Genomic DNA, 25,453 nt, shown 5'->3' with positions numbered 1-25,453 from the left:
ACCTCTGACTCCCGTCCTCATCAGCCTCTGCCAAGAATACAACTGTTCCTTCCCTTCCTGGGGAGACACCACCCCCCATGGGAAGCCTCCACCTTCCCCCCAGGCATTGTGTCACGAGGTGTGGCGTGCACCCCTCTCTGTTCCCTGTGAGCTCTGAGAGCGAGAACTCTGTCTCATTCTCCTGTGTGTGCTCAGCCCGAGCACGGCCCCAGCATTCAGCAGGTGCTCAATACGTGAACACGCGGCTGGTAGAGTGAGCGGGGGTTGGAGGGTGGGAAGTTGGCGGGGAGTGTGAGGCTGCAGGAAGAGGGGGGGTGGAGGAGGAGAGGCTGAGCAGAGGAATGGGGGGGGGCACGAGTTCCCCGCCCAGGGGGTCCTCTTCCCACACAGTGGGCTTGGCCTTGGGGTGAACCCCTCGGGGTTTCCACAGGAGGCTTGACGCCCTCGATGCCCTCTTGGTCAAGCAGTGGTCCTGGGGGTGGCTGGCTGCCCTTTCGAGACTCTGCCAGGGGAAGCAGGAAGCCCCAGGGCATCCCCCGAGCCCAAGCCAGCTCTGGCCAGCCCAGCTGGCCGGCCACATGCAGAACCGCAGAGTAGAAAAACCTTGTTTTATTCAGCCCAGGTCTGGGCAATCTTGCTCTGTGGTATGCCCAAAATATAAAAAATAAAAACCAACAACCGACAAAATAACGCGGTAGAGAAAAGTTAAGTACGACATTGGGCCTGGCATCCGGAATCCCTGTGGTTTCGGTCCATGTTCGCTCCCTGAGGCCGGCAGGGAGGGATGTCCCTGTGTCCCACGGCCCCTGCCTCTGGGGGTGGGGGCTGTGCCCCTTGGGCCAGGTTTGTCCTGATGGGAGGCTGCCTGGGGAGCAGGACCTGCCTTGGGAAGTGGGGGGGGTTGGCTGTCGGTCCACCCTCTCCAATCAGGATCTAAGGAGAGAAACAGAACAGGTCAGTGGCAGGCACAGGGGCAGGCCCTCACTCCACTGTCAGCAAGGCCCCCACTGCCTCCGCAGCCGAAGGCTTCCCCTGCACAGCCCAGATCCCACGTGGAGGGCAGGCACAGGCCTCAGTTGGCCTCAGTAACCTGGGCTCGGGAGAAGGGCTTCTCAGCCCCAGGTCCCAGAAGAGGGGTGTCATGGACTCCCACCCAGGTACTGTCTCAGGACCACCCCCTCCCCGTGCTGTGAGTTTCAGATTGTCTTGTTTTCTAGGCAGAGCTGCTACTGTCTGGAAATACTTTCTAACTCAGTACTTTTTTTTCCCCCCAAACCTCCTTTTTTCTCTTCGGAAACAAGATTGAAACCCACAGGCGTCAGTCCCGTGGCCTTTCTGGGAAGGCTCCTTCCTTCCAGCTTCCTGTGTGCTGGCCCAGACGCCTGCCTGCGGTCAGGGTCACAGAGACGCTCTAATAAAACCTGAGCCTTTCCAAGCATTTATGTAAAAGGCTCAAAGGGAAGGGCCCACAGGCCCCAGGGGAGGTGGGGAGGGAGGTGCTCTGCTTTGCTGTCTGCCTTGTTGAGGGGCCTAGCCTGTGGTGCTGCCTGGAAAAGGGAGGCGGTTTTAACTACTTTCCCCAGCAGCAGGCAGAATAAGAGGGGATGTAGGCTCCCTGCCCCACTGCATGGCCCTCAGCCCCCTTTATTCTTGTATGCTCCCACCTTCCTTTCTTGTTTCTTTCCTTCCTTCCTTCCTTCCTTCCTTTCCTTCCTTCCTTCCTTCCTTCCTCCTTCCTTCCTCCTTCCTTCCTTCCTTCCTTCCTTCCTTCCTTCCTTCCTTCCTTTCTTCCTTCCTTCCTTCCTTTTTTCCTTCCTCCTTCCTTCCTTCCTCCCTCCTTCTCCTTCCATAGAATGGCTTCCCAGAACACTTCTGCCATTTAGGTAACCCCTAAATTTAAATGGCTAATTGAGACAGGCCCTGAGGAGTGAGAAAGGGCTGGAAATCCAGGCATGCGAAAGAGCCATGCTGCCAGGGAGGGGCCAGGAGTCAGTTGTTTCAAACACACTCTATGACCTGGATAATTCTGATATATTAAGTTGCTGCAAAGGTAAATGTTGTTTAACAAGTTAAAAATCACTGCAAAAACCGCAATTACTTTTGCACCAACCTAATAATTCTGCTTATGAGGAACCTAATCTCTGCACAGAACTAGAGGCTGTTGTTCTCATTTTTAGTATACATGGTATGACGGGGAGTGGAGTCTGCTTAGTGGTAGCACCCAGGGTTAAAGAGCTTTCTCTAAATGGGTCTTGATCCTGCTCACACACTGAGCCCTGATCCTGCTCACACTGAGCCCTGATCCTGCTCACACGCTGAGCCCCGATCCTGCTCACACGCTGAGCCCCGATCCTGCTCACACGCTGAGCCCCGATCCTGCTCACACACTGAGCCCCGATCCTGCTCACACGCTGAGCCCCGATCCTGCTCACACGCTGAGCCCCGATCCTGCTCACACGCTGAGCCCCGATCCTGCTCACACTGAGCCCCGATCCTGCTCACACTGAGCCCCGATCCTGCTCACACGCTGAGCCCCGATCCTGCTCACACACTGAGCCCTGATCCTGCTCACACTGAACCCTGATCCTGCTCACACGCTGAGCCCCGATCCTGCTCACACGCTGAGCCCCGATCCTGCTCACACGCTGAGCCCCGATCCTGCTCACACGCTGAGCCCCGACCCTGCTCACACGCTGAGCCCCGATCCTGCTCACACGCTGAGCCCCGACCCTGCTCACACGCTGAGCCCCGACCCTGCTCACACGCTGAGCCCCGACCCTGCTCACACACTGAGTCCCGACCCAGCTCACACACTGAGCCCTGACCCTGCTTACACGCTCCACCTGTCATACCTGTCAAGCATTAATAAGCATCCACTTTTGGGTAAAGAGTACTCTCTGCGCCTTGGAATCTCTGCCGTTCATCCTCCAGCTGAGGGATTAAAGCTCTAGGATTTTGCTAGCTCTCCCTTTTTTTAATGCTAAAGAGTTGCTTTGACCTGATCAAACATTTTAAACTCACATGTAGTGGGGTGAGGTTTCTTTTGCAGGGGGCCCCTCTGCAAAGTACTTCATGGCAGGAATCAGGAGAGAGGCTGAGGACAGCCAGCATGAGACAGTGACAGCTGAGGACCCACCCTGCGCAGGAGCCACATGCCAAAGGCCTGGGCTCAGAGCTTATCAACTTGACAATGGGGCCCAGCGACAACCATGTCTCATTCCAACCAGGATCACCTCTAACCTGGGACTGTTTAACTCAAGCCACTTGATAAAGACACTAATGATCACAGATGCCATTTATTGAGGGCCCCTGTGAAGGGTTCTTGAATGTGCACAGATGTCAAGCCTTTAAATCCTCCTCACAAGCCTGTGTGGGATATAAACAGTGGCTATTGTACAGTTGACAAAAGCATCTCAGAGGTGAGGTGGAGCTGTCCAATGTCACAGAGTGAGGAAGTTACAGAACTAAGACTGCAGAGCCGTGTATGTCCACTCAGCGATGCTGCCTCTTGCTGGTTCCCATGCGAGAAATCTTAGGGAGCCACACCCCAGATCTACACGGCAGCCTGAGCCCCACCACGGGAACACAGCCTGGGGCTGCTGCAGACAAGACTCCCCCTGCTCTGCCTGTGGGCTGGGCCCCACTGCAGCTGTGTGTGGCCGCGGAGGTGAAAAGTGCGGGTATCCTGGTATGTGTTGCGCGTGGCCTGGCCTGTTCCCGGGGCAGGAAAGGGGCGGGGGCGGGCGAGCACTTACTGGACAATTTTGCAGTTTGTTGTAGAAACATAGCGGCCTGTGTAGTGGATGTTGCATCTCACCACATTGTTGGTGAAGTCAGACTCCAAAACGATGTACTTGGGGTTCACATGCACCTGAAGAAAACGGGCAACAGAGGGAAAGGGACCTGGTCAGAGGGTTGTGCTTCACTTGGTCACCAGGCAAGGTGGTGGAGAGGCAGACAGACAGAGAGAGGGACACGGGGAGGTGAAGAAAGACTGTGTGAGAGGTAGGAGGTAGGAGACAGATACACTGATGGACAGGCGCGGAGAGATGCAGAGAGACAGAGGGAGGAAAGAAGAGGCCGTCCTAGTCAAGAGCACATCAGGTCGCCCTGATCAGAAGGTGGGAAACTTCCCCAGGCCAGTGGGCTCCGCACAGGGCATTCAGGCTCAGAGAGGTTGAATCACTGGCCTAGGAAGCACAGCAGGGAGGGAGGGGCCGAGCAGGGCTGCCACGCCCAGTCTCCCGACTCCGAGGCTCACGCCGTTCACCGCGTGTGTGTGTCCGGCTACATGACCTGCTGCAGGCCTGTCTGATGCCGGGCGGCACCCTCTGCCCGGAGCTCAAGGTGCCTGACACTCACTGAGATGATGGCCCAAGCACAAGCTGTGCTTTTGTCTGAAGAAGAGCTGTCGGGACACAAGGAAGCCTTTTAAATGTTGGATTACTGGGGGGCGGCTCACGGGGGTAGGCTACACCCAGTTTTATTTGCGGAACACTTGAGATCAGATGGAAGGAGGCTACTTTTAAATCCTCGTACACTCCTTATGGGCGCGAACTGTGTGTTGCTTATGTGCTTGGATCTCCAGGGCCCATAATTCAGAGGGGCCTTTGTACACTTTGTGTGAGTGGATGCACGAGGGGAGGGAAGAGATCCTGGACAACCTCGGCGCCGGGTGACATGGAGCAGGGCCCCCCCGAGCCTGCTGACAGGTGCTCAGATGAGGCTGCAACAGCTTCCAGGTCGCTGAGTTCTGAATGTGCACAGATGGCCGCCCCAGCAGCCCGTTTCGTGCAGGTTGAAACCGTTTCCCAAGCCTGTCTTTACTGCTCTTGCTTCACTGAACTTCAGTGTGGAGCAGCAGGTCCGGGGGACCTGGCACAATGTACCCCACCCTCACTTCGTACCTGTGTGGAGGAGGCTGATTTGCTTCCCCAGATGAGGTCATAATGGCCCGGCCCGGCGAAGCCTGCACAGGGATGTACCACGTGGGGCGGTGTGTCCCCACCGTGCTTTTCTACCTGTCTCCTCCCAAGGGAAGGGGTATTCGAGTGAGTGTGTTTTGGAGGTGGGGTTCAGGCTGGAAGGGACTATTGGTCACAGGAGCCCCTGGCTTTGCAGGGGTCACTGTGAGGAGCTGAGTGTCTCTCTCAGATGGCAGTGTCCTCTCCCTGATGGCCTGCCCTGCCCACAGACGGGGGATGGACCACATGGCTCCCTGCGTCCTCTGTCACTTAGGAAAGACAGAATCCCCACTCTCCGACACCACCACACCTGGGCCTAGGGCTCCTTGGTATCTTTATGGAAAGAGGCTGTATGTGCCCGAGGCGAAGACCTTTATGGGAAGGGCCGACCTCTGTGTGATGCCCCGGGATGCTGGGGAGGGACACAGCCAGAGGCTGGAGTGTATTTCAGAGGTGGGGACACTGCCATGAGCAGCAGGTGGAGGGGGTGCCCAGACCAGGGGCCCACCTTGAGGATGTAGTTCCCGGGCTGTACGTCAGTGATGTCAATCCACTGGCAGTCGATGTCCGCGTTGTAAGTGTCATAGCAGCCGGGGCTCAGGCCCTAGAAAAGGCACAAGAGTACAAGTCGGTGTTGCATCCTCCTCAGAGCCTGGGGCCTCCTTCCTGTGCTTCGCCCGACCCGGCCCGGGCGGCTGCTCGGAATGGGTCTGCTCCTGCCTCAGCCCACTGGTGGACTAGAGGGATCAAATGAAAAAGGGGGCATGCCTGGGAGAAGTGGGTGGAGGGGTGCATAAAGGGACAAACAGGCAGTACAGATGGCCACTCTGTGATGATGGGACAGACGGACAGAAAGGTGGATTTGGATGCACAAGTCGGCAAACAGAACACCATGCCATCCTGACTTTGTTGAATGTTCCTTTCTTTCCAAGAGCAGACACCCTGGGAATGAAGCAGGAAGGGGCCGGGGGCGGGGGTGTGCAGTCCCCAAGGGGCCCTGTAGTGGCCTGAGGACTGACGAGAAGACCCCTCTGGATGAGTGAGTGGCCAGAGCCTTGGCATCTTCAGCTTGACCCAGGCTGCACAGCTGTTCGCTCCCCCAGCTCCCCTGGGTGGGGCCGTACCCTGCACCCCTCGCCCCTGCCCTGTTTCTCTAGCCCAACCTGCGTGTGTGAGGTGCACGCGTAGCGCTTGAGGTTGCCGAAGTCGCAGGTGCTGTCCTCCAGGCAGAAGCTGGCCTTGTGGCCCTCGGCCACCTTCTTGCCTGTGGCTGCATCCAGCAGGTCATAGTGGCTGAACTCGTCCATGCTGTGGTAATGTCTGGAGGCAGAGGACAGGTTGGGGGAGAGAGAAGAGGGCCTCGTTATCCCAGGGCTTCCCATCCTGGCCACCTCCTAAGATGGGCCCAGGTGACCCGGATGTGACACAGCCTCCTGACCAGTCTGGGCTCCTGGGTCCCCCGGGTCCCTGTGTCCCACAGGGCGGCATCTCTGTGTCCCCACCTACCAGATCACCCTCCCCCGCCAGGGCTCCTTACTTCCTTTTGGGCAGCCACTGATACTGGCCTCCCTTGGGCTATGCCCTCTTTCTAGACATTTTCATCCCTATCAAGACTGATCCTTCCGTGTCTCCTGTTCCAGCCCAGCTTTTGCTAAGGCTCCTCTGAGACACCCTTGCCCCGCTGATGGATCCTGGGAGAAAACAACCAACCCTTGCCCCGCTGATGTTGGGAGAAAACAACTCACAGGGCCCTCCCACCAGCACCTGCCCCTCCCGAGCACTAATGGTGATGGGGGACTGGGGCACAGGTCCCCGAGTCCAAAGGGAGGCAGGAGAGGCCACCGGCCCCACTCACTGGTGGCAACTGTGCCACTCCCAGGTGTGCCGCGGCCGGTTGGGGAGGAAGTCTGCCGTGCCCTGGTTCTTCACACGCTGGGGGAAGCGCAGCAGTACCCTCACGGAGTAGTCGGTGGCCTCTGGGGCATAGGCTGTGCTGCAGGGACACACGGGAAGCACAGAGTGGGGCTGGGCACCATGACCCCCAAACCCAGAATGGGCCAACTTATCCCTGAAGACGCTGGCTCCTGACCCCCTGCCTTGTGACGGAGGCTCAGGCCTCTCCCCCTCTTTCCACTGTGGGGCTGGCAGCTGTCACCAGGGTCAGGCCTGAAAGTGGGTCCCTGATGCCTGCAGGTGACTCTCAGCTGGGGACAGCCTCTAGGGGTGGGCCATTCAAAATCTTCAGAGATCTTTTTAACAGTAGCCCTCCCAGGAGATTCTGACAGTCTTCCCTCCTCCAGATGGAGTCCTGCTGGTTGACTAAAGCGCTGTCTCAGGTGGGCCTGAGAAGCAGGTCAACGTCTTCGTGTCAAAGCCTCTTCACTCTCCTGGTCCTGTTTGCCTTCCACTTCCCCACGCACCCTGGGCTCCAGCTTTCAACACTGTTTTCCAAACAGACTTAACTCTTCTGCTAATCTACACATTTGCTCAAGCTGTTTGCCTGACCCAGAACTCACCCAACCCCTAGGCCAACTCAGGCCACTCCTCAAGGAAGTCGGCCCTGATTGCCCCACTTAAAGGAATGTGACTGCCTGTGAGCTCTGCCAGCACTGCCTGCAGCACACCCTGATACCACACCCATCATCACTCGGTCCCTGTGACTCGGCCACCTCTCCCTGACTGCGTGTGTGGCTTCAGGGCCAGCGCCCTGGCCTTTTCTTCAGGGAGCACACATCTGGTGCAGACTCTGTGCTCACAGTTCTCTTATTGACCCCCAGTTCCCAACTGAGATGGGCCCCTGAGAGTTGTCCTGACCAGCCTCCAGGCACGTCCCTGGGCCCATTAAGGTCTGGGTCGTCAGGCCAGAGGCAGGAGGTGGCCAGTTGTGGGGATTAGCTCTCTCAGAGAGGATGTCTGGACGACAGGCAGTGCAGGCTCCTCTCTGCCAGGACATACGGCCCTTGGCCTTGTCTGGGGGAGGCTTGGAATCCATCTATGTCTGGGTTGGAACAAACATCCTCCTTCCCTCTGCTGAGCTCAATGCTGCCCTTCTGTCCGGCTCAGCACACCGTGGGAAACCATCAGGGTCTAGGTCCTAGGCCCAGTTTGGCCACAAAATCGTGGTGAGACTTGGAGCAAGTCCCTTCCCTCGTCTGGGTCCTGCTGGCTGTCTGCACTCTGGCACAGCCGAGCCCACACCCACGATGATCTCCGAGGCTTCGTGCTCCAGGGCTTCAGCTTTGGCAGGTCTTCTAGGTCTCACCCTGCGCCCAGCTGCCTCTGAGGCCTCAGCCCTTGCCGACCTCGCCCCTCTGGCCGTATACAGCTCCAGCCTGCAAACTGCTCATGCTAGCCCCTCCTCCCACCCCGCTGCTAAACCAGGAGACCCCTCCAGGACAGGGCCCGGCCATCTCTTCCCCAGCCCATCCAGAGCTCAGGTCTGGACACAACGGGATGCTCCAGGAAGGTGGAGGGATAGTTGGGTTTTGACTCAGACGCCTCAAAACTCAGCCTTCATGGCTTGTCACGGAGGCTGTGAGTCCCTCACTGCTGGAGGAATCAGACTAGTGGCATCATCACTGTCTTCTCTTCCCAGGGACAGCTGGGACGACAAGGCCTGAACGCACAGGCCACAGGCTTGTGGCACTCAGCGTGTGGTCCTAGGACTGTTGCCAGTGTACACACACTTGGTTGCCAGTCTGTAATGAGATAAGGAACTCACACCAGCATGAGAATCAATTACATCACTAATCACACTTTTCAGTTCAGCTGACACATTTTTTTGAAGCCAGACTTTCTCAGTGGAGGAAGCAGTGAGCTGAGTGACATCCTGGTGCAAGGTCCTTGTTACAGATTGGTAACAGCTGTGGTCAGCTACTCTGAGTGGCGGTGGACTAGAGGTCCCATAAGTGAGAAAATGTTTGGATTCCAAAGGGCTTCCCAGATACTAAAAAATAAAAGTAAATAAAGAGTTCAAATGTCAAAAGCAAGTAATGAAGAAAACTAGGTGCTTCCGGCATAGAGAACTGTCAACAAAAGAAGTACGTCTGTGTAATCTTTAACTAGGTCTTTTAGCACAGGACGATGTCCCCAAAGCATACATATTTGAACAGAATATTTGCTGTTAATAAATTTAGAAGCCAGGAGGTGGAATCGCCTCAGAATAATGAGGAGTTGGCTGTGTTTACCTTCTGGAGTCACGTAAACTGGTCTCTTTCCCCTCTCTGGTGCCACACATAACTGAGGCCTCTTTGCCACCCATGCATACTGGCCCTGCTGTGACCCAGGCAGACAGCCTGGGCCAGCCACAGCCACACTGTGAAGGTGGCCCATACTCTGACCCCATCCTGAAGGCTCGGTCCCCCCAGAGGACTTCCCTAGGTCCTCGTGGAAGCATTGGCAATCTGAGCTCCCCGTGAGGAAACTTCTCACGAGGCAGCTCGGATCGGAAAAGTTTTAGTTCCTGTCATTGCACCTCGGTTTCCCGATGGGGAACACAAACCTTCAGGGCTGGAGTGAAGATTCAAGGCCACAGTAAAAGGAAGCTCCCTTGTGTAGGGATGTGTTCAGAAATGCTGGATAACAGCTTGTTCCCTTCCCCTCCTGACTCCCTTGGGGCAGGCAAGGCTCACAGATGATGAGGGCCAGGTCCTGAGAGGCTCAGATGCTTGGCCCAGGTCATGCGGATTGCAGGCAGCCTGGCAGCCTGGCCAGCACGCGTGTGGGTTCTGGGTGACTCCCAGGGACTGTCCCAACGCTCCAAGTTTCATCCTTAGCTCCTTACCTGGCCAGGCACTTCTCCTCTGCTGCGCAGCGCAGGGAGTACAGGTGGGCTCTCTGGACGTAAGTGGAAGCTTGCACGTAGTTGGGGTCTGGGACCAAGTCAGGGAGACCTGGAGCGGGCAGTGGGGGAACCGGGGATGGAGCAGGGGAAAGAGCATGACGTTAAGGAAGGTCAGGCTGGCCGTGGTTAATGCCCAGAGACCTCCCCAGCCCCAAATACCCTTTGTCATTCTTCTTCCTCTATAGAGGCCTTCACCATCTTCAGGAAGCCTCCCAGCCTGAGCTAGGTGTGGGAGCTGAACCTTTCTGTCTGGGTTCAAGCGTGGGTCAGGGAGGTCAGGGAGCTCTGGAGCTCTGTGCTGTGGGAGCACTGAGACCTCTTGGCAGAGCTGGGACGTGAGCAAGAGTGGGGGACAGGGTGGAATGTGGAGCCAGAGAAGAGGGAAGGGTATTCTTTAGGGGAACGGCATGGACAAGGGCTTGGAGGCAGGACTGAATGAACCCAGTAACTTCGTGGCAGAGACACTTCCCTGCACGTCCTTATTCCCCAGTCCTCTGCGCCAGCCTCCACACACCCTCTGTTCCTCTCATCCAGCATTCTTCATGAACTACCCAGAGAGCCCTGGGCTTCTGGCCCCAAGTGCGTCCCAGCAGGCTCATGGCGGAGCCAGGTGAATGTTGGCTGGAAGAAGAGGAGGTGGGCAGGTAGGAAGGGGCTAGGAGGAAAACACTGCCCTAGAGCAGGCTGCTGACCAGGCAGGATTCTCCGCCTGGGCGCCCAGCCAGGTTCCTTCTTCCTGCCATCTGCCCCTGGACCACCACGCCCTCCCGTCTGCAGCCTCTGGCCTCCAACCTGAGGGGCGCCTGGCTCCCTCCCCTACAGGTCTCAGAGGAAGTCTGGAATCTGCTCCAGTTCCTGTGCTCACTTGTTCCCAGGATATCCTAGAGCCTGGGTCTGTCCATTCTGCCTTCCTTCCCCTCAACCCTTCCCCAAGCATTAGTTCCAGTGAGGAATTAGCAGAAACCAAACTCAGGTGTCCAGACCCCATCTGCATGAAATCCAGAAGCAATGACCTTGATGCTGGGAGTGTGGGGGTGCTGGGTGGGAGGTGGGCAGGGGACTCCAGAGCCCTGGGCTCCATCCCAGCTGGGCCACTGACCTAAAAGAACCTGGGCCTGGGGCCTCTACATCCCCTCCCGTCTCAGGCTTCGGGGATTCTGGCAGGGAAGTGACGAAATGAGGCTGTAAGTTCCTCCTAGTTTCTTTCAAGCCCTCTGCCCTTGGGGGCCATGCAAGGTAGGGGGACTTGAGTCACGTGGCCAGGTTTCCAGCTCCCTCTCCTTGCTGCCAAAACCCTCTTGTCGGCTTTTAGGTCCAGAGATGAGGCAGATGAGGCAGAGGAGAGGCCTCAGCCTTTCCCAGAGGTGCCGGCCTGCATGCCACCTCTCCCACACACAGACTTGGGCTCCCAGACCGTGCTGCTACTCACCCGGGGCCCGGGCCTCATGCAGGGCTGGGGCCAGGCAGCCAGTGTGACCTCACCTACTCGGAATGGAGAGAAAGCTTGGCGCACAAGGGTGGGTGAGGATGAGGTGGCTCCTGGCTGATGGGGGCTGTCTTGGCCCGCCGAGGGCCCGTTACTCAAGCCCCCAGGAATGCCTGCAATCATTCCCCCAGGGCTCCTCAGGCCCTCGAAGCAAGGGGCCACCTCGGTGCCACGCCGGCTCTCACCCACTGTCCCTGGAAGTCTCTGTGGGGGACGTAAGGAAGACAGGAACAGTCCCCTTCCCCAACACCACAGCACCTTTCCTTCAGCACATGTGGGGGTGGGTCAGCTGGGCCTGAAGCCTCATGAGACCCACCATTTGGCACCAGACAGCCGCCTCCCCCATCCCAGGCCCGGTTTCAATAAACACTGCACAGATGGCTCCACAAAGCTTTTCTGGCCCGACCCTTCCTCTCTAGCCCATTGCATGAGTTAGCTGTGCCGTCCAGGGAAGTTAGAAGAGCCAGCCGGGTAAGAGGCCAGGGGTATTCAGGGCCAGTGAGGGTCAGTGCAGCTCCTTTCCTCTGACTGAGCCCTGACCATGGTCACACAGAGCCTGACCCTGGTCGGACTGTACCCTGATCCTGGTCCTAGACTGAGCCTGAATCCTGGCCACACACTGAGGTCTGACACCTATCAACAACTCTGAACTCAGACTCACTGCTGTTTGTCCAAATTACAGACTAAAGCTCAGTACGTAAACAAACAAACAAACACCTTAAAAGGAGTTGCTTTGACGTCACCAATCCTCTTTGATTGTAGCTGAGTGGTGTGAGCTTTTTAAAAATAAGATCCAGAGCCATGGGGGAAAAGCCTTTGTGTAGTACTACATGTGGGCACGTGGGAGAAAGACTAAGGACAGACACCTCAGAGCTGCTGATTGCAATGTGAGTCCTGACCCTGGTCATCAATGATCTTCCTCTTATTGTTGAGCAATCTCAGGTTCAGGTGGGTGCCTCCTGCTCCAGGAAGTCTTCCCTGATTGGCCTCTGTGAGGCAAGCTTCTTTAATGATTAGCAGCTTAATGCAGTCATCCCTCAGTATCCAAGGGGGCTCGGTTCCAGAACCCCCCCACCCCAAGAACACGCAAATCTGCAGATGTGTAAGTCTCTTAGTCGGCCCTCTCCATCGGTGTGTTCCCTAGCCCCGAAAACGGAGGGCCAACTGTGGTTTGCTGTTCCAAACATCCATAAGCAGCTCCTCACGCTGTCCTCCAGGACACCAGGGCGCATGGAGGTGCTGGAGCGAGCTGAGGCTCAGGAGTGCAACGCATCTGCCCAGTCACAGATCGAGTTGGGGCAACTCGAGGAGGAGCTCCCAGGTCCTGCCACACTCCCAGAACTCCTCGTCATTCTTTTTATGAAAATGAACTTTTTTGAAATTTGATCTACACACAGTCAAATACACAGATTTTTGGTGTACAATTTGTTAAATTTTGACAAAATGTATACACCATGTAACTATCACCACAATCAAGCTGTGGTTTCCATCATTCCTGAAGATTCCCTCCTGCTCCTTCCCAGTAAATCCCCTTTGCCCCTCCAGCACCCCAGGTAATCATTGATCTGCTTTTTCATTACTTTAGTTAATGCCTTTTCCAGACCATAAATGGAATCACATCGTCTTTATCTTCTTTTTGCTCCACATCTCACATGGGCTCTGTGACGCCCCCAACTGAGTCCCCCTCCCCGCCACAGGCCAAGCTCCACCCTGTCACACATTCATTGCCTCCCAGAAATCTGCGGGAAGATAGCCACCTTTAGGCCCTGTACCCTCCCTCCCCACCCCCTGCTGAGGTCCCTGGGAACAGCAGGCCCCCTCCCTCTGCTGGTATGTTTTTCCAGGAAGGAACAATCCCTCCTTCTCTGGCCTGCTCTCCCAGGAGGCACTCAGTCAGCAGCCAGGCCTGCAGGCGTGGGCTGTCAGTCCCTTCACAGGGCCGTGGGCAGGGGCAGGTTGTATGATGAGAGAACGCTTGAGCAGGGTGTGTGGAGTAGAGGCAGGGGTACTGGTCTGTTGTCTCTGGCTTACGGGGTGCAACCACACCCTCCAGGCAGGACTGGGTGATGTCCAGTTACAACCAGACCATGTGCTCGCTACCCCCACCTCATCCCAAGAAGACCCTGGAGAGGGTAAGGCTTAGTCAGAAGGCAGAGAGAAGCACCAGTCACGGGGATGCAATTTTGAGGAGGGGCTGGGATCTCTTGTCCAGAATGGATGGAGTCAGCCAGTTCTTGGACATGGCACTGCAGACTCTATTAAGTGGGTTCCGTTGAGAAGTTTTCCGGGAGACTCGTTTTCATAAATGCAGAAAATGGAATTAATCATAATTCTCATGTCAGAGCAAACTAGTCATTATCATCGGTCTTTGCGAGTCCCGAGTCTTGTAGTAGAATGTGTTACTCTTCATTCTCACCTCTGGCCCTTAGATATGTCCACAACATTTGTGCCTGTGTCAAACCTGCAGTGTGTATGTATTCTTGAAATATATAAATGATACTGTCTTACAATCGCATTCTGTTTTTTAGGTTCTCAGTCAATGTAAACATTTAAGATCTGTCTAGTTCATTGCTTGTCATTGCTATAAATAAATAGGCTACACAGTGTGCACCCGCAGGCCAATCTCGCCGGTCTCCTGGGACGGACGCCAGGGATGGGCTAACCACCTGAAGGCTGCGTGGGGAGGCTTTGTCACCATCAGCATCTCAGGAGGCAGACAGGAGCCTGGCTTCTTACCAACTCTGTCCCAGGCCTTCTGTGTGGCCCTGGGCAGGCCTGGCCCCTCTTCAGGCCTCAATGCCTCCATTTCTCCAGATCTGATTGTCCTCTAGCCTACTCATGGCCTGGAGCCCTGGGCTGCCCCTCTGTGGGCACCCCTCCATGCTGACCACGGGCCCGTGCACACAGGGATTCAGGCTGCACAGTGCCTGGGCCAGAGTGGGGGGACACTAAGTCAAAAGGCAGCAAGGGCCCCTGGGCTGGCCAAAGCCAGGCTGCTTGGCTAGGGAGGAGCTGGGTGGAAGCGTAGCGGGTCCCAAGGCCATTCTGCAGGCGGCTGCTGGTCTGGGAAGCCCGTCAGACTCTGAGGGCCATGTCAGACCTCCAGGGCAGTGAAGTCCCAGAGTCAAGGACAAGGTCCAGCTTCTGCACGCTGGCTCTGGCCTGGGGGCTTCCTCTGTGCGGGACCCAGGGCCCCTCACAAGGTATTCAGGTCAGCCTGCCCCATCCTCCACCCAGACTGGGCCTGGGCCTGCCGGCTGGTCCACATGCCAGCCCACGGGAACCTGGGACAGTCTTCCCTTTCCCTGGCAGGACACAGGCTGGGCCTTCTTGGTAGTAAGACTCGCAGGCGAGTTCGCCATCTTGTCCAATTCCCCGCTGTCCAGGTCCCTTTCCTTTTCAGCTCCCCCATGTGGACAATGGGGAGATTGGACTAACCGGTCCTTGAGCATAATTTGATGGCTCCATAAACACTTGGAGATTAAAATACTTTTCATGGGCTATTCAGTCCATTCCCCAGCCTTGGGCAAGAGCCCAGGACCTCTCACAACCTCTACAGACTATCGTTTAGCAGCCAGGAAATTCTCCCACGTCTGACCTAAATCCTTCCTGCCTTATGAGTGATCTGTTCCCTCCTGCTCAGCGGTTCCTGGAGGCTGCCCAGTGCAGAGGGCCTGCGGTTACATTCCTGCCACTTGCCCACACCTCACCTGTTTCCCTGTTGGTTTCCCCTTTTCTGTGGGTTCCATAAACCTCATCTCCTTGGAAATCTTCCCTCCCCAGCCCTCTGCTCACAAGCAGCAGATGAAGGAGAGTGGAATGCAAAATAGCCCCAGTCTCCTGAGCCTGGTTGGAGGATAAACAATGCCCAACAGACAATGGGCAGTGGGTTGTGACACACGTGCACAGCGGGATGTCCCGGCTCCCCGAGCAGCCAGACTCCAGAGGAGCTCTAGGTAGGGAAAGCAGGGAGCTGAGAGCACGGCCTTGAGGGGCGATGAGCCGAGAGGGCCCCTGGGGTGGGAGCTGGCAGCTCTGTGCCCCATGAAATTATCATCTAATAATCAGGACATTAAGTTGTCAGCACCAGCCCGGCAGAACCACATGTGTGTGATGAGCAGGCTGGCAAGGTGGCAGTGGGATCTACGCCCCACTGTGAAGGGGCAATCCCAGCCCAGGCAAAGGAGCTGTGACAGCCATGAAGCCAGTCCCACAGCCTTCAATGGCTCCCCACTGCCCACACCATCAGCCCAGACTGCTCAGGGTGACAGCCACGGCTTTCTGTGGTGGCCTTAACCTGGCCTCCCAGATCTCTTAACACTGAGGATCAGTAGACAGCTCCCTAGCACACCTGACGTTTTCTGCCCCCGCCTCTGGTGCCGTGGTGCCCTTGCCTTGGAATTCCCTACCACACACACACACACGCACACACACGCGCACAGCCCAGCTCTGCCCTCACTGGGGTACAGTCTTTAGGCCCCACAGCCTCCCCTGTCAGTCCTGACCAACCCTCTGCCACCACCCTGCATCCCTCTTCCAGCACATCTGCTGCCCCCACCGGACTGGGAGACACTGTCCGGTAGCAGAGATGGCCTCACTCCTCTCTGTGGCAGGGCCCAGCTCAGAGAAGGGCATCTGTGAGTGTTCAATTGAGCAAACCACCCAGGAAGCAGGCCGGGGCTGAGCTGGGAGGAGGCCGACGCCAACCCTTGGGGAGGTTAGCGACCTTCCTTGCTGGCCAAGCCTTCTGCCACCTCCCTGCACACCTCACTAGTCAGTGTGAGCACAGCCTCTACCCCTCCCGGCCTCCCGCCCTTGCAGGCCCTGCTCAGGGCCCCTGCCCCACCTCCAGAAGCCTTCCTGGATGTTTTAGGCCCTTGGGCTCCCTCCCTGCCCCTCAGATCCTTGCCAGTGACCTTTTTCCATCTCAGCTTCTAGCAGCCTCACCTTTCCAGCTGCACAGGCCATAAACCTTTACGTTATGCCTGACCCCTTCTCTTTATCTTACACCCACGTCCAATCCATCAGGAAATCCCATCAGCTCTGTCTCCAAAATACATCCCGAATCTGACTTCCACCACCTCCATTGTGTCCCCTGCCCAGCTGCCGTCATCTCTGCCTGGATCTCTGTCTCCTCTCAGTCTCTTACCTGCCTCCCCACTGTCCATTTGCAGCACAGCAGTCAGGGCTTCTATTTAAATGTCACTTCTCAGCTCAAACCCTGCAGTAGCTCCCCGATGCAGGAGAATCCAAGCCAAAGTGGCCTACGAGGTCCTCCATGGCCCGGGCCTGTTACCTCTCTCACCTGTCTCCTATTATGCTCCCCGCTCCCAGGCCACTGTGCTCTAACCACACTGACACGCACTTGAAAACCCCAGGGAACTGTTGCCTCAGGGCCTGTGCACTGGCTGTTTCCTCTATCTGGATGCTCTTCCTGCAAATAGCTGCACGGCTTGCTCATTTCCCTCCGTCAAGTCTCTGTTCAAATGTCACTTTCAAGAGGCCTGTCCTGACCACCTCTGCAACCTGCCCCCTCTACGCTCCAGCTCTCCCTTACTTAGCTCTATTGTTTCCACAGTACTTACGACCTTTGATTATTTACCTATTTATTATGTTTACGCATGAAAATACAAGACCCACGGGACAAAAACTTTGTGCCTTTCTTTTCGCTAATGAATACCCAGCTTTAGGCCACTGCCCAGCACACAATAATATTGTTGAACGGCTGAATGTCCTCATGAGGTGATCAGCCAGACAAGAGCCCCTGGGAGTGGGTGGGGTTCTCCTTTGCCTGCTCCCCAGCTGCAAGCCCAGACCTCCGTGTACAGCAGGTCTGGGAGCTGGAAAGATGGAGGTGGGCTTGGGCCACCGCATCCTGTGTGTCTGCCTTCTTGCTGCTGGGCTGAGACCTCAGCGAGACACGGGTAGGTCTGGGGCATCCCTGAACTCCCTGCACTCAGCTCAGGGCCTGGCAACTCTGCACCCTTGGTGAGCATGTTCACAAATAACTGCACCCCATAAACGGTCTGGTGGCATCTGCCTGTGAGCACAGATTTCATGATCAAGCGAAGAATGGGACTGATTCCAAAAGTCCTTTTTTTTGGAAACAGGATTAGCTTTGGGGTGGGAAAACCTGTGGTATCAGTTGTCTCCCGAGCAGGAGGAAAGGTGGGTTGTCTCCCAGGGCTTTTGATGGCACAGGTTTCTCAGGCCTTGCCTTCCTAACCTGAGTCCCTTCCTGCTCTGGCGTTCTGACACCAGTATTACCCATCTCCAGGTGATACGCAAATGCCTGATTTCTGAGTGCCCATCAGCAAGTGGGAGAGGGACCCTGGCCTAACCCTGGCCCCGTAATCTAAATGCAGACACAAAGGCCCTCTGGGTGCAGCTGCCTGTGGTGAGGAGGCTGCTAGGTCAGGGCAGGGCAGGGGACCAGACCTGGCCACTCATTCCGGCCTCCCGAGCCCAGCCAACCGCTGCTCCACAGGAATGCCTGCACGGGGATTAGAAGCAGGTGTGGGCCGCCTGGGCTGACCATCCTCCTCCCCTCGCCCTTCCTCTCCTGCCATTCCAGCCACTGCTCTGGGGACTTTTCCATGTGTTCTTGGCTTGGACAGGAGTGGGTGGACTCGGGCTGGGACTACTGGGGAGGAGGGACCCTTCAGAGCCGAGAGGACATTGAGATGGGGGCCCCGAGGTTCGGAGAGAGGGAGGAGGGGGACGAAAGGCCAGGTCACCCAGGTCAAGTGCGACAGGAGCCTGCTGCCGACAGGCCCTGATGATGTTCCACCCTGCTCTGCCACCACCTCCAAAGGCTCTGTGGGGCCTGTGGATGCGAGACAAAACTCCAAATGTGGGTTTTCCAGCGGGTTTAGACTTGAGAGAAACAATGAACACGAAGACATACCCTTCCTTCCCTGAGGGCAGTCAGTGGGACAGAGAGTCAGCCTGGATGCGAGCTTGGCCACTGATGAGCTCTGAGACCTCAGATGGGTTACTGACCTCTAGCCTCGGTTTCCTGGTCTGTAAACTGGGGGTGATAATACTATCTATCCCACAAGGTTGCTGTGGAGATTAAAAGAGAAAATGAAAATAAAATACCTGGCATAGTGTCTGGTGCATAGTAAGTGTTCAATAAATATCCGCTACTATTATTATTATTTAAAATAGGAGCTGTTTGTTCTGGCAGTGATGGTCCAGTTTGAGAGCAGGGGAGAGAAGATGTGACCTGGCAACTGGATAAGAGGAGAGGCAGGAAGTCTGCCTTAGATGAGGCTGCCAGGACACCACTTGTTTGTTCCCACACTAGTGGCATTCGACTGCCTCCCAGGGAATTAGGAAAAAGACCCAGGTCCCTCTCTCCACTGCTCACTGGACCCTTTACGACAGTTTCCTCTGTCTGAAGACTCCATATCTTCCTGAAGGAGCACCTCAGGCAACTTCAGGGAAGGATGGAGGGGTGCTGAGCTGTGATTCTGGCTCTTCCAGTCACCAGTTATACGACCTGGGCAAGTCACTTAACCTCTGAGGGTCTCAGTTGCCTCATCTGCAAAATGGGGATAATAATAATACCTTGGGTTGTTATGAGGATTAAGTGACCCTAATTGTAAAGTTCTAAGAACAGTGTCTGGCACTTAGGAGGCAGTAGATAAGTGTTTGTTGAGTAAAGAGAGAATGAGAATGGCATGAGGATGGCAAGGCTCCAACACCACCCTGCCAAGGGAGTCTTCACTTCCAAAGCCTTCACACTCACTGGCCTATCTCACCCTGTCACAATCTGTGCCTGGAACAGAGCTGACTATCAAATGTCTGTTGAATGACCAAAAAAATGAGTGAATAAATGAAGTGTGCAGGGTATGCAAGAATACATAAAAATTAAATACGGGGTATACATAAAAACTTTAAAAATAATAATGTATAACAATTAAGAACTCGGGATGGGGAAGTCATGCAGACTCAAATCATGGTTTCGCTACTAAGAGGTTGTGTGACAATTAGCAAGTGGGCCTGTCACCTTCTATGAAATGGGACGAATAACTACCTGGTTCATGGGGTGATGTGTCAAGTGCCCTATAGATGCTAGTGTACTTATCCCTCTTGTCCACTGCAGCTGGAGGAACAGAGGCCCAGGGAGGGGAAGTTGGTAGAGGAGGTCTAGGCTCTCGCCCTGCCCACCTGGAGGAGGCAGGGTGGGGGTCCTCCTAGGTTGTTTCTGTGCAAAGCAGAGATGACAGGCTCAGTGTGAATTCTGGATCAGCTGCATCCAGCCTGTGAGACCTCCCTGTCTCAGTGTTCTCATCTGTACCATAACGTCCAACCTCTCTAGGAGGCTGTGGGGGTGAATAAATCACACACTTACACCGCTAAGCTCAGCAGGTGTGCTGCAGCAAATGGCCAGGTTGTCACCATCATCTCCACCTTGGGACTCTAACTTGGGATGCTTGCTGTGGGAGGCTGCTTCCATCTTTCCCTGCCTCTACTCCCTGACCTGTGGAGGTGGGTAGGTGACCTGGAGGGGCAGGTGGGGGGTGGGGGCAGAGAGCCAAGGCCATTCTCAGGGACTAACGGGAGTCTGACCTCTTGGGTATGAGGCGCTGGATGGAGAGGTGAACACCCCAGAAACACCCCGTGCGTGCAGGGAGGTGAACCCTCTAGGTCTAGGCGTAGCACAGTCCCCACGGGGGCTGTGGAGACCTGAGAGAGGTAGGAGGTGCCTCAAGGCTCTGGAGCCGCGGGCATTCAGATTTTGTCCTGGAAGCCTTGGGAGCCACAGAACCTCCTGAGTGGGAGAGAAACATGGTCAGCAACTCGGGGTTTATCTGCTCCACGTGTAGGATGGACTGGTGAGGGAGAGGCAGGGACCAGGGCATCAGGGAGGAGGCAGCCACAGCTCCCTGCTGACCTCCAGTTGGCTGTGTGAGGGCAGGGATGGAGGATTCATGCCAGGCAAGGCTGGCACAGAGATGCCCTGAGAGGCTCTGCGTTACTTTCACAGGGTGGCCAGAGCCAGTGAATCAGGCTGGGGGTGTACGGGAGAGGCCCTGGGAGAAGAGCCGTGGTCTTCTGGGGCTGGCACTGAGACCAGCAGCTCAGAGAAGCTGAGGCTGCGGGGAGGAAGGAGCAGGGGCAGGGAGGCCGGAGGGGGGCCTGGCGGTGGGAGACAGACCGGGCCCGGGACACAGCCGGCCTGGGAAGCAGGCGGCCACCCGCCAGGCCTCTGCATGGATTTGCTGAGAGCCAGGCGAATATGTGGCTCTCTCTGGGCCTGTTTCCTGGTCTTCTCTCCAGTTACATGTTGCAGAGTTGGAGGCCTTGGGCATCCCCCGCCCAGGGTGGGAGGGAAGAGGGTGCAGGCCCCCCAGGGAGAAACTGGGTCCTAGAAAGGCGCTTGGAAACCACCCAAAGACGGCGGGACGAGGGTGGTGCGCACATGTGTCTGGTGTTGTGAGGACACGTTCACACCCACGCACGCAGGCTGCCAGCGCCCTGCTTCAGACCCCTGGGTGTGTGGCCAGGAGGAATGAGGTCAGCCTCGGAGAATCCGCCCTGGACTCCCACACCAGGCTTGGGGGTCTGAGCTCAAGAACAAGACTTGGATTTCTCTGAACAGGGATTTTCCATGGTCCCGGCCTAGTAGGGTGGGGACGGGGAACCAATGATGGGCGAGAAAGTAGTGCTCCCTCTCTGAGCCCCAAACTGGCCCGTACCCCCAACAGTCCCACCCACACACCATCCCCTCCATAACTAGGGGAGGGTGCAGATGGCTCTCCTTGCAGCAGTGCTGGAGCAGGTCCCCTGAGTCCCCAGACCCTGCCTGGGGAGGCTCCTCCTCTGTGCTCCCCTAGTCCATCCCCCCAGTGCCTGCCCAATCGCAGCACCGAGGTGCGCCCCAGGCGGGGCCTGGATTTGGTGCACACCGGCACACTGGGCCTGGCCCCTAGCATTTAGCTGCAGGGGACAAATGTCTTTCATCCAAATGAATTGTGTGGCTCAGGAGCAATGGCCAGAGGCCCCTGCCAAACACCAAGCACCCCCAGTCCAGATACAGCCTTGCCCTGGTTGGTCCCCCTCTGAACCTTAAGAACTGACAGGCCAAAGAGGGGCCCTAGAAAACACACTGGCTTGGAGCACAGATGTCCAGTCCCAGGCCTAGCTCTGCCAGCGGTGCTGTGGAATTTGAGGTCTCAGTTTTTTCCTCTGCTCAGAGGCTGGGGCGGGGGGGGGGGGGTTGGCTGAGCCCCACTCTGCGGTCTTGCATTCTAAGAAAAGCTACTGCAAAAGTTTAGCACCTTACGGACAGCCGGATGGCTCAGTTGGTTAGAGAGTGAGCTCTCAACAACAGGGTTGCTGGTTCAATTCCTGCATGGGATGGTGGGCTGCGCCCCCTACAACTAAAGGTTGAAAACGGCCACTGGACTTGGAGCTTAGCTGCCCCTCCACAGCTAGATTGAAGGAAAACGACTTGGAGCTGATGGGCCCTGGAGAAACACACTGTTCTCCAATATTCCCCAATAAAATAAAATAAAAAAAAGTTTAGCACCCTGTATGTCTTCTCCTGCAAGGAGTTCTAGGAGCAGCTGAGCAGCTGACGCTCAGCTGCAGGGTCCCGGTGAGAACGAGGGTGGCGCCTTATCATATCACAGAGGGCCCTCTACCTCACTCCTGCAGGTTCTCACACTGCAATTCAGCACCCCACTTGCCTTGGATGGGAGGGGGACACTCTCTCGCCTAGCCTTGGGTTCCAGCAGCCCCGAGGGAAACAGGAACGCCCCTGCGCCCGTCACACACACACACACACACACACACACACCCTTACCCCTGCCTCAGCAGCAACCTATCATCACAAAGTCAGTGTGGCTGAAGACAAAGCAGCAGTCCCCATGCTGACAGAAGCAGAGGAGCTAATGCTGGGGGTGCAGTACCTGGACCCCGAAGGCCTCAGTTCTCACCTGGTGGGCCCGGCACAGTAACCTTGGTGTGGAGCAGGGAATCTAAGAGGTAGGGCAGGAGTGGATTGCATGGGCATGGGGGACGGAATGGGAAACCTTGACCAAAGCTGACTTTGAACTTGCAGAAAGAAGCAGGGGCAGCCCTGGTCAGACCAGGCCAGGACTCGTGGGCCCTTAGCAGAGTAGCCCGAGTGCTAACAGCATATGTGGAGTTGTCCAACTGAAGAAAGAAGGCTGCCCCCTGCACTGTGTCCTCGTGCGCAGATGGCTTGGGCCTTCCCAGGTCATAAAATCACCCACACTCCACCCCCACCCCAAAAAGCCAGAGGTAGGCCCAGCAGCCTCCTAAGATTCTCACCCAGGGCCTAGACTAGGATGAGCTGTGTGAAGTGAGTGAGGCACTGGCCTGGGGTGCAAAATGTAAGAGGGTGCCAAAAAACTCAGTAACCAGATAAGTAATATTTGATGCAATATTTTTAAAAATCAAAATTAATGCAAAGAAATCTGGGATGAACAAAACATCAAAATTTCAAATAAAGAGAGCATCAGCATTGCTGATTTTTCTGTTTGCCATAGGCTCCAATGTGGCTTGGCATGGCACCGTTACTGATTCTATTTAAAATTGGGATATTTTGTTCATCATGGAATGTTTTACATTATTTTGCTCTGAAAATGCATTAACATATTACCTACCTCAATGACTGAGTTTTTTGGTACCCCCTTAAATTTTGCACCCAGGCTAGTGCCTCACTGGCCCCTCCAGTGTCCCTGAGGGAACTCTTGTCATCTAGTCTGGATTCCTCGGGCAAGAGCTTCTCCTCCAACCTCCTGCTCACTGGGGCCAAGCTCATGGAGCCCAGGGACCAGGAACTTGCCACATCTCCAGAGGGATCCTATAAGGCCTTTCTGACCTTCGTTATCCCTGCTTCACCCTGTGAGGCTGGCATAGGGGTATCTCCAAGGGTGGAGGACATGCCCTGATTGGAATGAGGAAGAGGCAGGGAGAAGAGCTCCTTCCCTTTGTCCCCAAATGACCCAAGCCAGGTCTGGAAGGCCAGGTCTGGGCTCCCTCCCAGAGCCCCCTACCCCCAAGCCAGGGTCAGAGCCCAGGCCTGCCTGGCCAAATCCTGGCACCAATGATGTGTAGCCAGGGAAAGGCTGGAAGGTGGGACACACGGGGCTGCTGATAGGGGCGTGGGGGATCCCTAGCAACTCAGGGTGCTGGGGGGGGTCTTTAGTTAAGGACGGAGGAGGGTCTGGGCTCACAGAGCGGTTCACCAGGGACCAGGAGGACCAAGCACAGGGCGTGGGGACAGTACTCACCTCGGCCGTTCTGGGTGGGCCGGTACACGCTGCCCACGCTGAGACGGCCCTGCTGCGCGCCGTTGCGCTCCCCCACGGCCGGGGGCGCATCGGAGCTGCGCACCGGTAGGTACGGCGGCTCCAGCACGCGGAACGGGGGCTGCGGCTCCACGGCCCTCGGCGGGACGTAGGCCTCGGGCGGAACGTTGGCATAAGGCGGGTACCAGCCGAGGCGCGGGTCGCCGCCGTAGGCGCCGCCGTTGGCCTGCGCGGCGTCGGGGCTCGGGTCGGGGTGGGCCTGCTCGGAGCCCGCGGCGCTCTCGTGGTACAGGCTGTGCGAATAGCGGCGGTCTAGGCCGTCGGCGGGCGGCGGCGGCGGCGCGTAGGGCCTCTCCGGGGCCGGGTAGAAGCCCTGCGGCGAGTACTCAGGCTGCTCCTCGCCCGCGCCGTACTCCTCGTAGCGCGCCCGCGGCTGGAAGGGGTAGACGACTCCCGCCGAGGCCACGGCCGCAGCCCCCGCGCCCATGCCGCCGCCCGCGCCGCGGTAGTACACGTAGCCCTGGTCGTAGGTCCGCGCCACGGGATCATAGGTCTCGTACTGGCTGACGAAGGGCGCCTGCGGGTAGGGGAACTGCTGCGGGAAGGAGGGTGGCTGGCGGTAGGAGGTGGCGGCGAAGGCCGAGGCCGAGACCGAGGAGGTGGAGCCCCCGTGCTGGGAAACCGAGGTGCGGGCCCGGGCCATGCCCGTGCTGTCCCCGACGGCCACCTCGCGCCAGTTGTCGGGCACCTGGCCGAAGCCGAACGGGTGCCGCGCTTGGCCGCGCACAGTGTCTGAGCCGACGCGCCCGGGCAGGGGCAGCGAAGGGGCCTGCCGCCGCCGGGGGCCTCCTTGGCTGCGCCGCTGCGGGGTCTGGGGGGCGCCCGCCAAAAGCACTCGGGAGCTACTCTCGCCGCGCTGAGGTCCTGCAGGCACGTACTCGGAGCCCGAGTTGAGCAGGCTGTACACCTGCCCGTTATTCTCCCACTGGATCAGCTGTCGCCAGCGCCCCGGGTCTGAGCCCTGCCCCGGCTGGGCCTGCTGCCCGTGCACCAGGACGCAGAGGCAAGCGCCCCACACCAGGGCTCCCAGCTGCCAGCCGGTTCGGGCCAGAGCCATGGTGGCCCCTCTGCAGAGGCCTGGCGGACCGAGAGGCTCTCAGACTGTGCGTGCTTCTCTTCCCACGGCCTCGAGGACAGGATGGCTCCTTGCCTGCCCCAGCTCTAGCTTTGTCCATCCTGGCCTTGGTCCGAGCGGGAAGGCTCCTCCGATGACAGCATTTCGAGGCCAAGGGGTCAGGGCAGGGCAGGGGCGGTGCCCAGGACTGCAAGAGGCTCTCTGCAGGGCACCGGGCAGGACCGCCTGGGGGTCTTACTGGGGCAGCTGGGCACTGGCTGCCCGCGGGCTGGCGCTTTCCCACTCTGAATGAATAAGCAACAGGCTGGGAGCTTTGGGAGGTTTCGGGCAGCCTGGTCCGCCTGCTGGGGTCTCCTCCGCAGGGCCCTATGGCCCGCCGGGTTTTAGCTATGTGGCCTGTCCCACAGCTGCTGTGCTCCCTCAGTGCCTGGAGCTCCCAGCCAAGCCGCAGACCTGCCTCTGAGGAAGGGAATGAAATAAAGAGTAGGAGGGGTCCTCTGGGGACTCAGCCTGGGAAGTGGGGCCCAGGCAGGCTGAACAGGGCTGGGTCGGGGGAGTCAGCACCACTCTGGCCATTTCTCTGTTTTGGACCCAGACTCCCCTGGTCTCTATCTTACTTACTGCTTGTGTGGGCTTGAATGAGCCCCTGACTCCTGTCTACTCCAGCCTCTCCCCAGGACCCCTGGGCTCCAAGGCCCCCAAACCAGGGCTAAAAGACACCCTCCTTGTTGATGG

The 25,453-nt window shown here is 57.2% G+C and overlaps 1 protein-coding gene across 1 annotated transcript; it reads right to left on the bottom strand.

Annotated features, from left to right (window-relative positions):
* Window positions 1-602: 602 nt before the first annotated feature.
* LOXL1 (lysyl oxidase like 1) lies at window positions 603-25,453 on the bottom strand. The gene is made up of 7 exons (XM_033106901.1): window positions 23,566-25,453; window positions 9,748-9,856; window positions 6,820-6,957; window positions 6,128-6,284; window positions 5,473-5,568; window positions 3,756-3,871; window positions 603-933 (listed from the first exon to the last, which is right to left on the bottom strand). Exons 1-7 carry the CDS (start codon window positions 24,698-24,700, stop codon window positions 927-929), a joined length of 1,758 nt encoding a protein of 585 aa, XP_032962792.1. The 5' UTR covers window positions 24,701-25,453; the 3' UTR covers window positions 603-926.

Source organism: Rhinolophus ferrumequinum, chromosome 6, assembly GCF_004115265.2.
Source record: "Rhinolophus ferrumequinum isolate MPI-CBG mRhiFer1 chromosome 6, mRhiFer1_v1.p, whole genome shotgun sequence".
NCBI classification, from domain to species: Eukaryota; Metazoa; Chordata; class Mammalia; order Chiroptera; family Rhinolophidae; genus Rhinolophus; species Rhinolophus ferrumequinum.
Note: the sequence above shows the minus strand (reverse complement) of the source record. Positions and strands in the feature narration are given on the sequence as shown.